General features: G+C 40.4%; 1 protein-coding gene across 1 annotated transcript in view; it reads right to left on the reverse strand.

Annotated features, from left to right (window-relative positions):
* LOC142760925 (voltage-gated delayed rectifier potassium channel KCNH1-like) overlaps nt 1-8564 on the reverse strand; it is a 49063-nt gene extending 40499 nt beyond the window's left edge. Inside the window, exon 1 of the mRNA XM_075864100.1 lies at nt 8327-8564. Within this exon, the coding sequence (XP_075720215.1) occupies nt 8327-8555 (229 nt within the window). The 5' untranslated portion in view covers nt 8556-8564. The remainder of the gene's footprint in view (nt 1-8326) is intronic.
* Nucleotides 8565-13753: the final 5189 nt, after the last annotated feature.

Consider the following 13753-nt stretch of genomic DNA (forward strand, 5'->3'; position numbering starts at 1 on the left):
TATAGAAGTAACAACATTCCCAAAATCTATCATGGTTGAAACATAAAAACTAAACTGCAACATAGCGGGGAAAAAATACATTCTGCATGAAGCAAAGGAGAGCAATCAGACAAAATTAAATCAGCGGGAATGTTCCAGCGCTCAGCAACCGGACCACTGAGAAAGATAATAGCTGCGATTGTCACAGAAGATAAAATGGTTGAGTGTAAGATCTTATCATTGCTGTGAGACTATAATATTTAACTATCATGTAATGTAGGCTCAGTGTGCAGGTGTTCGTACAGAGCCGGTATGGATTATACAGTACATTTGTTGTTTGCCAAATGAGCTATTTATCCTTAAAAATATATAAATGAATTATTGACCCTGCATGGCTTTAGGCCCTATGGATATAAAGTCTAAGGTAATGTATACATAGGAATCACATTTACATAGAGTTTAATAATGGAGTCATGACATCAAACATGATTAGCATCAAGGTTATAGAGCTTTTCCCTGTAATATAAAAAAAAAAACACCAATAAATGTAAGTCCTTGACTTGAAGCATCGTTTTTTGGAAACAAAATATTGATTCAGATTTTTTTTGGTCATATCTAAGGCCGAAGGGGAAAAAGGGGCAATAGCCTAGGAGACTTTATCACTATCGTCCCTTCCCGGACACTCTGAGCAGGGGCATAGCTATAGCGTTGAAGTGGTAGCAGTTGCACCTTAGTCCAAATGCCCCCCCCACCCAGTTTTATAAATGGTACATGGTAGGTGGGGGCCCTGGTATAGTAATGGCCGGACCCAGGCTGAGAGTCATAGGGGTACGCCGGCATGACCAGGGGTGTAGGAAGGGAAGGGTTAACTAACTTTAGGGAGGAATATGAGCTGGGATGGGGGGGGGGTTAATGGGCGAGGTCAGGGGTGATAAAAGAGGAGAGCAGGGGATTTTAGCTCCATTACGGAGCAGACAGCAGTGTTGTTTTGTCCCGTCTGTCTTCTCTCCCTCCCTATATTTATGTTTGTCAGGATATTTTTCTGTTTTCGCTCTTTGTTTTTCTCCTTTTTGCGCAGTTGGATGGACGCTGCTATGCTTTTTGGTGTGGAGTCGCGGCAGCGTGTTGTCGGAATGATGGTAAATTGGTGTGGGGGGGATTCATTGTGGGTAAGGTCCCTCCCAAATTATACAATGGCTCAGTGGCCTGGCTTAATTTGGGTGTGGTTTACACTTATGACAGCCAACTGCGGCTTGTAACGGTGCCCATGAGGCTGTGGGGAGAGGACTGGGGTAAATATTATATAGGTGGGCAGCTTGACGCCAGATTTTTAGCTACAAAGACTCCCCATCCTCGTAATTTAACCCCTTAACGACCGACATATAGTGTTTTTACATCGGCCGTTTGGGGTAGTTCTTCTGAAGCGCCGCCTTTTCACGTCGGCACTTCAGAACTTTTCCAGCATTGTGCGGGGTGCTGCTGAAGCCCGGGCTGTTGCTAAAAGCCTCGGGCTTCAGGGCAACGATCGGAGACCAGTAGCAGTGGTCTCCAATCATATTTAACCCATCAGATGCGGGCGCCGCATCTGAGTTTTTTTAGAGGGAGGGGGCTCCCTCTCTCACCCCACTGGCATCCCCGCGTGCATCGCGGGGTGCCAATGGTTTCCATAACAGCCTGGGGGCCTAACAAAGGCCCCCAGGTCTGCCTTTAGTGATTGCCTGTTAGGCCATGCCAGAGGCAATAATACACCGCAATATGGAAGTATTGCAGCGTATTATAAAAGTGATCAAAAGATCTTACGGTAAAGTCCCCTAGTGGGACTAAAAAAAAAGTTTAAAAAACTTAAATAAAGTTTTAAATAAATAAATGTCCCAAGTTAAAAAAAAATTAAAAAGCCACTTTATTACGAAAAAAAGTAATAAGTTGCGCAGATTTGGTATCAACGCGTCCATAACAAACCCAACTATAAAACAGTTACATTATCTAACCTGCACGGTGAACGCCGTAAAAAATAAAATAGAAAACAATGCCGGAATTGCTGTTTTCTGTTCATTCTACCTTTAAAAAAAAATTGATAAAAAGTGATCAAACAGTCGCATCTACTCCAAAATGATACCAATAAAAACTACAAGTCGTCCCGCAACAAAAAAGCCCTCATACAGCTGTATTGGTCAAAAAATAAAAAAGTTACGGCTCTTAAAGTTTGGCGACACAAAAACAAATAATTTTGAAAAAAATGTGTTTTTACGTTATTTATACCACACGGTAAACGGTGTAAAATTAAGACGCAAAAAAAATGGCTACATTTCTGGTTTTTTTTTCCAGTACCCCACTAAAAAAAATGAACAAAAGTTAATCAATAAATTATTTGTACCCCAAAATGGTGCCATTATAAAATACAATGTATCCCGCAAAAACAAAGTCCTTATACAGCTGTGTCAACGGAAAAATAAAAAAGTTATAGATCTTTGAATGCGACGATGGAAAAACCTAAAAAATTGCTCGGTCATTAAAGGGGTTTTCCAATACTTTATTTTTTTTTTTAAATCAATGCAATGTTCCTCTATTAATATATTAGTGCACTCTGTCTAGCTTTTTCTTGATAATAAATGGTTTTAGTAACATTACTCCCTATTGTTTACCTGGAGAGGTTTGTTTTGCTCAGTAAGTTCATTCCTCTTCTCTTCCTGTGTTTCTCCTCCCTGCATGCACTGCTCTAGTCCCAGCATGCAATGTGCATGCAGCAGTGCACTTGCTCCGCCTACTACACCCAGCTCTACTAACTTCTGCAATCTCAGTCTTCATTTTGGTGCTCTCATTCTATTACTGCTAGCACAAGCTGAAATCACTGGATATCTGCGTTTTTAAACAACACTGACCCTATATGATGATACGTAAAGTTTGGTCTTTATAATTATAAGTTTTCTAAATGTATATTAACTGTTTATACAGTCTTAGTTTTAAATACTGTATTTTTTATATATATATATATATATATATATATATATATATAAAATAAAAAAAATTGAATTCTAACATGTGAATTGGGATAAAAGGAGCAATACCTGTGGATCGCCGCTGCATCCTGTGTCGGAGATTCACAGTGAGCAAGAAAAAACTAAAGGGAAGCAGCGCTCCTAACTAGCCATCGATGAAAAATAATTCCCCTTCATGTAACTCTGCTACCTGTCAACTGAAAAGTCATCCACCACAGGGAAAAATGTTAGTCCATCATGTCTGATTCCCAGGTGTTTCTTTGCGGTACTCCTCTGTGTGGAAACATTTTTCACTCTGGCAGCTGATTTTTCCATTGACAGGTAGCAGAGTTACACAACAGGAAAACAAATTCCCCATCATGTAACTCTGCTACCTGTGAACTGAAAAGTCATCGGCTGTTTGAAGGGGGTGCACCGCTCGTATAAGCGCTGCTTCCCCTTACTTCATCACACTGTGAATCGCTAACTAGTTCGTATAGAAGCGAAGTATTGCCTAATTATTTTTTTTGGGCTTCCAGTTCAGTTCTGAAGTGGCTTTGAGGGGCCTATATATTAGACACCCCTATGAAACACGACATTTTAGAAACTAGACCCCTCAAAGTATTCACAACAGCATTTAGAAAGTTTATGCACAAAATGTTTTACCAGAGAAACGCAACTCAATACTTATTGTCCAGATTCTGCAGTAGAAATATCCCACATGTGGCCCTAGTGTGGTAATGGACTGAAGCACCGGCCTCAGAAGCAAAGGAGCACCTAGTGGATTTTGAGGCCGCCTTTTTATTAGGCACCATGTCCGGTTTGAATAGGTCTTGTGGTACCAAAATAGTGGAAACCCCCAAAAGGTGATCCCATTTTGGAAACTAGACCACTTGAGGAATACATTGTAGTTTTCTTGGGATGCATGCAGATTTTTGATCAGTTTTTATTCTATTTTTAAGTGGCGCGGTGACTAAAAAACAGCAATTCTATTGTTTTTTAATTCTATTTTTGTTACAGCGTTCACCGTGCGCTATAAATGACATATTCACTTTATTCTATGGGGCGATACGATTAGGGCTCATTTACACGAGCGTATTATACGTTTTTGCAACGCGCGTCGCAGGGACCTATGTTACTCTATGGGGCCGTGCAGACAGGTACGTGATTTTCACGCAGCGTATGTCCGCTGCGTGAAACGCACGACGTCCTATATTTGTGCGCTGTTCGCGCATCACGCACCCATTGAAGTCAATGGGTGTGTGAAAACCACGCATGTCGCACGGAAGCAATTCCGTGGGACGCGCGTGATTCACGCAACAGCACTGTAAAGGATGAATGAAAACAGAAAAGCACCACGTTCTTTTCTGTTTACAAACATCCAAACGGAGTGTCATAATGATGGCGGCTGCGCGAAAACCACGCAGCCGCGCATCATAAAGGGCTGACACACGGAGCTGTTAAGTGCTTTTTGCGCACGCAAAACGCCGCGCTTTTTGCTTGCACAAAACGCACACGCTCGTGTAAACTCGGCCTTACGGTGACACCAGATGTTTATAGTTTTTTTATGTCTTATGGCGTTTGCACAATAAAATACGTTTTGTAAAAAATCATTCACTTTTTGTTACCTTATTCTAAGAGCCAGAACTTTATAATTTTTCCATCAATAAAGCCGTGCGAGGACTTATTTTTTGCGTAACGAACTGTAGTTTCGATCAGGACCATTTTTCGGTAAATGCAACTTTTTGATCTATTTTTAATAAATTTTTTGGGAGGTGAAGTGACCAAACAATTGTGATTTTGGTACGGTATATTATTATTTTCTTTTACGGCGTTCACCGCGCGGGATAAATAACGAAATAATTTTGTAGTTCAGGCCGTTACGGACGCGGCGATACCAATTATGTATCGTTTATTTATATATTTTTATTAATAAAAAAGGACTGATAAGGGAAAAAAAGGGGGATTTTTTTAACTTTTAATTTCTTATTTTTACACATCTTTTTTAACTTTTTTTTTACTGTATTACTTTGTCCCACTAGGGGACTTGAGGGCAGGAGGCCCTGATCGCTATTCTAATACACTGCACTACATCCGTAGTGCAGTGTATTAGAACTGTCAGCTATTCACTGACAGCAAGCATAGTGGGTCCTGACTTTGTCAGGACCCACTAGGCTTCCGTCGATGGCATAGCCGGACGCCTTTGTTTGGTGTCCGGTTGCCATAGTAACCATCGCCGGCCGCTATCGTGTAGCAGGCCGGCGTTGGTAACTTAACCCCTAAAAACCCGCGATCTCTATAGAACGCGGCTTTTAAGGGGTTAGACAGCGGGGACACAGCGATCGGTCCCCGCTGTAGGAGCTGCGGCAGCTGCTGTACGAGACAGCAGCTGTCACAGCTCCTGCACCTGTCGGGAAGACGGCCGAAACGGCCGTTATTCCTGCAACTTCGTATACACACCGCTACACACCTTCAACCTTGCGCATGCGCAGTGTAATATACACGGCCGCTGAAGACGCAGCCACATAATTTCACAGAGCATGCGCGGTGGAGTGTGTTCACCACGCATGCTCTAATTCAATAAAGAAGCACGTGGTACGGTTACGTCATTTTTGACGTAACCGTACAGTGTGAAAGCCGGAAACCGGAAGCAAGGCAGAAGACCAAATGGACGGGTCTGCACAGGAAGTGCAGATTTTGCATTGCTAAGGGGACGGCGACGGAGGAGGATATACGACGCTACAGCCATCTGATGAAACGTAAGTACATTGGAAAGTTATATCTTTTTCATTGTTTTATTTAAATAAATGTAATTTTTTAGTTCCGGAATACCCCTTTAAGATTTAAAATACCTTCGTATTTAGGGGTTAAGATGTTTTTTGGCATATCTATGCAAATGTTGTTTATTATTATGTATGTTTGCTAATAAAATGGCTGCTATGGCCAATTTTATCCAACCCATTGTCTCTGGCTGTTTTATGTGAATGGGTAAATTGGGAGTTATGGCCACTTAGGAGTCAAGAGGAATAATAAGGATATAGACGGAACGAACTCTGCAATCCCATGGTCAAGATGTTGCATTGGTCCCCATTAGGTGCATTACTATAAAAAGTAAGATTATGATCATTTCAATCCTAATATAAACTGCACCCCCAGCTTCATGAATAATCTTGGACAATTTTGGATAATTTTTGATCATTGATTAAAACAAAAACATTCGATTCTGACCAAACTATGAGTCATTTTACTTATTCTAATTTAGCATTAAGTTCACATTACTATAAAGGCAATGACGATATCTCCCACTATATAAATAATCATATTTGTGGCCCCTTCCCGACCAACATTCCTATTAGAAAAAGAGTCTGAACGTCCGATGGATCGTGGCCACATCTTTACGTCTATGTTCAGCTTTAGTTGTGGCATGAAAAAGATTTCCAAAGAGTGGGAGAAAAATGAGGGCATCTTGGAGGTGTGTATGAGAAGAAGAAAGATAACATAGAGGACCAAGAGCAAAGTACAAAGTCAACAGTCTTCGGGAATCTCAATACTCCGGATTATTTGACAGTTCTCCCAAATAGAATATTGTAGCAACGTCTTCAGATCTTCCATCCATGACTTCAGTTGAAGTGATAAATTATTTGATCATACTAATAATTTTGTGGGTTAATGACCATAAGAAGTCTATTACGCATTTGTAGATGACTGACATCCAGCTATGACTTGAATAAAGTTTGATACTTTGGTTGATATATGAATACAGATTTCAATGACAGACAGATCAAGAACCGTGAAGAGTCACTGTCTAAATTTATCATTGAAGCCGCGCTAATTAATCCAGACCGCGGTTCTCAGATGCCACCGCCATCTACCACTTAGTACTGGACAAATTCCAACTCAAGCATTTTATAAATCAGTCCCGTCTTTCAAAACAAGTGGATTTGTTGAAACCCGATGAGCTTTCAACCCACGATCAATTTGGTTCAATCACGTTATCCCATCTACTCCCAAGATTTTCATTATCTGAGAGCACCTCAGTGCAGAAAATGCAACACACGGTATGTAGAATAGGCTTGTCCTTGTAGCTGGATGGAAGATTAATGCTTGACTTGCACCTCAGAGATGCCAGAATCTATATATTGTACAATATATTGCTGCTTCTTTTGATCTGCAAGCTTGCTGCAGAATATTAGAGACTTTGAAGGTCATTAAAGGGATTTTACAGTGCGACACTTGTCCATAGGTTGTGTTTGATATTGCAGCTCAGCTCTTTTAAAGTAGATGGAGCTGAGCTGTGATACCACACACAACCTGCGGACAGATGTGGCGCTGTTTCTGGAAGAAAGCAGCGACGTTTTTCTAATCCTGCACAACCCTTTTACGTTGCAACAATGTAAACCACAGTGCAAACACTTTGGGCCTCAAACATATACAACTACTGCTGTAAAAAGTGGAGACATTGCCCCAGCAACCAATCAAATGCCAGCGCTTTTATTTACCAGTACAGTTGGAAAACAAAATCAGTGATCTCATTGGCTGAAATGGACAACTTCTCCACTTTTTGTCTGTACTATTTTTTTTATACATGAGGCACTTTTGGACATGATAGATGATACGACATGCTATAGAGAAAGTCTAGGCTGCTGCAATGGGGCCAATAGAGAAAGAGGCATAAATAATACTGCCCATACATGTCAACAATGAGTGCCATAGAGTGCTCAAGTAATACCACCAGAATGTGCTTTTTACTAAAACTCATCAATGCCATGCAGTATGCAGGTAATACCGCCAAATAATGTCCAAATAACTAACAGACAATGCCTCAATAATGCCACTATACCGTGCTCAAATGATACCTCCACATAGAGACCGCCACTTCGTACAAACTACTCACCCCAGTCTTGCTGGTTAGAGCAATGAGAGAATCGAGTATAAAAGATCAGTGGAGATGCCAGCAATGGGACCGCCACGATCTAACAGTTTTCACCTATCCTGTGGATAGGGGATAAATGTTTATTGTTTAAAGGCCTAAAAATAAAAAATTATATCTGTTTATGTAGAAATGGAGAAATGCTGGTCGTTAAGTCCTAAAATATTAAGTGTGTTTTTACATGTGGCGGTTTTTGTAGCGGTTTTTGCTGCAATCATTGTAAAAACCACTCAGTTTTTGTCAAAATCGCTTCGTTTTTGTCGCGATTGCAACAAAACCATTACAAAAATTACTTATGTAAAAATACCCTTAGGGGTTAATGTAATTAAGCAGTGTCTATAAGCAATCACCACTATTAATGAATTTATTATGGAATGTATTATGGACAGCAATGTAGTAAAACTGCCGAGTGGTGGTGAACATACTGAGCCATGAAACTTACCCAAAATGGCCACAACTTCATCATCCTGGATAACTTCCAAAGAGCCAGATACCAGGAAGCAAAGTGTGTCTATACTCTCCCCAGGATGGTAGATTAAATCCCCCGGAGCGCAGTGCACAGTCTGGAACTCCATGGCGAGAGCCCTCAGGCAGCCATCACTAGCAAGTCGAAATGCAGGGTGCTCCTTAAATACTTTGCGGTTCAGGTGGACACGGATATCGGCTTGCATGTCTTTTGGGCAAATCTGGAGAACATAAACAGGAACGCAGCAAAAAAATAGTCATGTTCAGCTGACCAGAGAAATGGTGCACACTACCAGCAAACCATGATTTAATGCAAAATATATCATTGAGTAAAAACTGACTGTTTATGTAATTAAGAAAAAATATTTAATTGTACATAGCAACCTTTTTTTTCATGGCTTCAATGAAAAATTAAAAATAAAAAAACTTTTAAAATAGTCCTAATTTCAAAATCATTTATAGATTTGTATTTACAGCTATAGAGCCCTATGCTTCCATGGTAACAGACAACAAACAAACTCTGTGTAGTCTGACCCTGCAGTCATACGACCGTCCATCTGATTCTTATTTCTTGCTATCAAATGTATGTTAGTAAGAATTAGGGGACCAATGGTAAACAATATGACGGCAGGATTAGACTACACAGGGTTTGTTTGTCGTCTGCTACCGTGGAAACATGTAGGACTCTATAGGAGTTGTAAAGACAAATCAGTAAAACATTTTGAATTACTGTAAAACTATTTGCAAAGTTGTTTAATTTTTCAATTTATTTTTAAAACATTGGTTTGTGAAGAGTCAGACAGACATAGAGATAGAGATAGAGATAGATAGATAGATAGATAGATAGATAGATAGATAGATAGATAGATAGATAGATAGATAGATAGATAGATAGATAGATAGATAGATAGATTAGATAGAGAGGGGGGACCAGTCATCCAAAGTCTAAAACTAGATTTCCATGTAGACATGTTAGCTCTAGGAAGGAAAAAAAAGAAACAGAAAAATAAATAAAATAAAACCCAGTTTTTTCTGATTGGTTGGCCTTACTAGTTAAAATTGTTTATTCAATATTATTCAGAAACACTTAGTGGCGTTGCTAAAATTACATCACTTTGGATCACAAATAACTAGAGAAAAATAACAGATCTATTAAAAAAATAAATTATCTCCAATAACCTCTAACATTTTCACATTTAACAACAAATACAAATGTCTAAAGTAAATCAGAAGTTTTTCTTGTACCACAGCCAGGCAGAAGCACAAGGTGACAACACAGAAGTAAGGAGAACTTCCCAGCCTTCAGGTCATAGGGGGCGCTGCTTTACTGTCCTCAGTTTAGAAAAAAGTTATTCTCATCATCAAACTGCCGTGGGGATCAGCCATACGGAGTGTGCAATAAACAACATATATTAGGATTATACAATGTTACTTTCAGGCTTCGTGTCATTACCCCTTCCGTCTTAAGGTTTTATTGTGTAAATAATTTTAAGAGTCTTAAGAACAGCTGACGCTTATCGCCAGGCTTGCTTCAGTTAAAAAGGGGTTAATTATTCATAAAGAGTTAATTATTCTTAGTCTTCTACGTTCTAATTCCCTGACAGGGGGCGGTGTGAACCGTCTTTGCCACCAAGAGGTTTGACTTGAAGATACTTCGGGGAGCAGAGTCTAAGTGAACCCCCCGATTTTCACCGTTTAACCCTGTACAGGGATGTGGACATTGCTCTGGGGAAACCCCAGGTCGCCACCCCTAGAACAGCACCCCTTGGTGATGGCTGACGATGGAAGAGGCAGAGTGATAAACGTAGGTTATAGGTCTGGGTAGGCGGCAGAGATTCAACACGATAGACGTAGCAATAGGTCAGGGCAGGCGGCAGGCACAGATGCTCAGAAACTAGCAAAGGTTCAATACTGAATTTCAAGCCTGAAGACTGCAGAGAACTAGGAACACAGAGCAACAATACCAACCAAACTGCTCTGGAAATGACTACCAGAGCAGGAGAAGCTTTTATAGCAGTCCAGGTGATGATTTCAAAATTGGCGTGCACTGGCCCTTTAAAAACACCAGGGTCAGCGCGCGCTGGGACCCAGCGAAGCGTGGCAGAGTCTAGAGCGGCCGCCGGATGCAGAAATAGAGCGAGAGGACAGAAGGACAATGGGCAGCGGTGAGTATAAGGCACCAGCGGCAGGGAGAAGCGGTATATAACTATAAGCTGCAGTTGCAAATTTATAGGTGTATTGGCCTGGGGTGTGGCTAGTGGGGCATGTATGCTGGGTGCCAGGGGAGATGTCAATAAACCACTCTGCCTTGGCCAGCTTGGACAGGGTATGTAGATGCAGGGCTAGGGCAGTCTACAGCAAGCCTAGCTATGACTGGTATTGGCCTCAAGGGCTTATCTGGCCCTGTTGATGGGACTTCTTATATCAGAGGGACATGAGTAGTCCATAGATGACGTAACCAAACACATTTATAGAAGATGCATCTGTTAACAAATCCAGGTCCATACACCATTATATAAATATCACACAGTAAATGGCTGGAAGATTAGAAACCACAAATGCTTTTCATAGAATATTTAATTTTGGAGGAAACCAAAATCCAGATGAATTATTTATCCATTAGTGTCACGGACTGAGTGGCCTATTCCCAGAGACACTTCATGTAATGCAGTTTTTCCATGGGCTGTAACTAATTTGGTTATTAAAGGCTTAACCAACACACTACCTGCCCCAGGAGAGGAGATATCATTGACTCTCTAACATCACACTCTACATCATATAATATTGGATTCCGGGGAAAGGCCGAATCATCTGAACAATGGTGGAAATATCTAACATCTTAGCGAAAGGAAGAATAGGAACCCTGAAGTTAATTTACTGAAATATTTCTATTATTATTCATCAGAGATGCAAACTCATTATTCAAGTCAGTGGCAGTGACAGCCTCCAGTGTACACCTGTCTACGTCCTGTGGGCTAACGCTGGCGGAAACATTTAATGTGGCAAAACACAGGCTCCTGACATCACCCGTCGGACTTACTCATTCATTTTTCAAGGGTAGCTACTATATATATATATATATATATATATATATATATATATATATAAAAAATATTGACTCATCTAAAAGGGAATCTCTACCAATAACACAATGGTATTTTTAGGTCCAAGACATAGAGTTAAATGATAAAATGTATAGTTGCCTGCAGACACCACTAGGGGGAGCTTAGGATATTACTGTATACTGTTTTATTATTGAGTGCAATGAAGAAACAGTATGCAGTAAGCTCCTAAGCTCCCTCTAGTGGTAACTGAAGGCAGACAGAATTTTACATCCAACTATATGTCTATGCAGGGAATTTGGAGCGCTGTATCAGAAAAATGGAGATCCAGCTATCCTAAAGATACATAAAAAGATACATAATTAGCACTAAATATTGCAATGGTGTTTAAGGGTGGACATTTACTTTAAAGAAGATGTGTGGTTTGGACAACCTCATTGTAGACTTCTCCTCTAGCCTGAGGGTCTCATTGGTGTTTGGGGTGAGGAATTGGAATTTTAACACTTTTTATTTCTCTGCATCGCTAATGGAAGGGAAGAAAGCATGACCATAGACATCTTTGGCATCCATATGAAGTGCTTTTTGGGCTCTTGAGTATTATGTTGGATGAAGCTTTCCTAAGCGAGACGCCTCGCTCTATAGGATTAACATGCCATGGAGTATGAAGATTAATCCGTAGCTACAGGGCAGCCATCAGTAATATTTGGGCCGTATACAGACATATGGTTAGGGCCCCTTGTCCTTCCCCCATCTTTTGTCTTGGACTTCATTCTTTACTTGTGGTGGCGATATTACATAATCCTTTTCTATTATGAACATTATGTTATCCACTTCCCACACATAGTGGCCCAAGGATCTGTGGGATCCACATAAGTTATTTAGTGATTCGCTAAAGAATGCGAAAACAGAAGATTAACTGGGGCTTGTGCAATGTCATTCATATGCAATAAATGGGCCCTTGTTTTGCACTTTAATAATGGGGCCACATTCATAATATGGCCGTTCTGAAGGTCCCGTGGGAAGGCTGTTAGGATTTAAGTGACAGCTGACAGGATAGGGTGGGCACCTATTCGGACTCATTTGCATGGGTCCCTGAAAGCAGTACCACCTATACTGCCCCGATAGCCACTCTGGTAGCTACAAAACAGCCTAAAAAAGGTGAGATCCTACTTAATTTTGAAAACGTGTCTCTTTTTGTTGGTTTTGTAATGCAGTGGTTTATGTACACATTTAGACTCATACTTTATTTATGCCTCTGCACAGACCAGAGAAGATATTTGAAATGTAAAACGTCAGCGTGTACCCGATGCAGAAACGCTGAACTGCAACTTCAACAATGTCTTGAGATGTGGCTCCTTGTATTGCTAATATTAAAGGGAATCTGCCAGTTGTGCTTTATTTTTGTAAAGTGTCACATTACTTTTTTTTAGCATAAGGTGTTTTTTTTTTTGCTCTTCTGATGTGTCAACTCCAGGAAGAACAAAGGAACAGTCATAGTAAAAAGTGAGATATGTTCTTAGTGCCCCCCAAAGGTTTATTCTAACCTACTGGGGTAAACTAAGGAAAATAACAAGAGAAAAAGAAGGAACTTCTAACTTCTAACACCTACAGATTTTTATTTTAATTGAGAAAAGAAAAAGTTTATATTGTGAGAAGAAAAATATGAAAATATTTAGGATATATTTTTGGTGTCGCACTTCTAGTTTGAGAAAACTCATGGAAAGGTATACATTTCGATTTTATAGGCTATAAAATTTATTTTAGGATTAATTCAAGGTAAAATCTCTAACTTCGGATGCTCAGAATTAGCCCCCACTCTTCCTATGATGGAGAACTCTCATGTACTCCCCCCCCCCCCAGATTCCTTCCTTGCTTGGCTACTAAGAAATGTTTTCAAGATCCATTTGGGCACCTGTAAACTATTTCCTCTGTTCAATTCTAAATCTAGCAAAGGGAGTATTTCTTATGGAGAATCTTAGAGGGCTCATGACAAACGTTTTCTGTAGTCATGGATGGAAGAGCACTGGGCCGGGGAACAATGGAGCTTTCCTCAATGTGGGACCTTGGGTTGGGTTGGAAGAGTTGGATAATTTTTGGCAAAAACAGAATTATAAATGGGTTTTCAGGGAATATACATGATGGGCATCAATGTGTGATTGGTGGGGTTCAACCCTTACTACCCTCATTAATTGGTAGAAAAAAGTTCAATGTTCATCCGTACATACAGCTGTGTCTCGTACTGCAGCTTCGTTCTGCTGATCGATGCAGGTCTGACCCCCGTGAACCTCACCAATCACACATTGATGACCTATCTTAAGGAGAGCTACACTTCCTTGAGGCAT

Source organism: Rhinoderma darwinii, chromosome 4 (assembly GCF_050947455.1).
Source record: "Rhinoderma darwinii isolate aRhiDar2 chromosome 4, aRhiDar2.hap1, whole genome shotgun sequence".
Taxonomy (NCBI): Eukaryota; Metazoa; Chordata; class Amphibia; order Anura; family Rhinodermatidae; genus Rhinoderma; species Rhinoderma darwinii.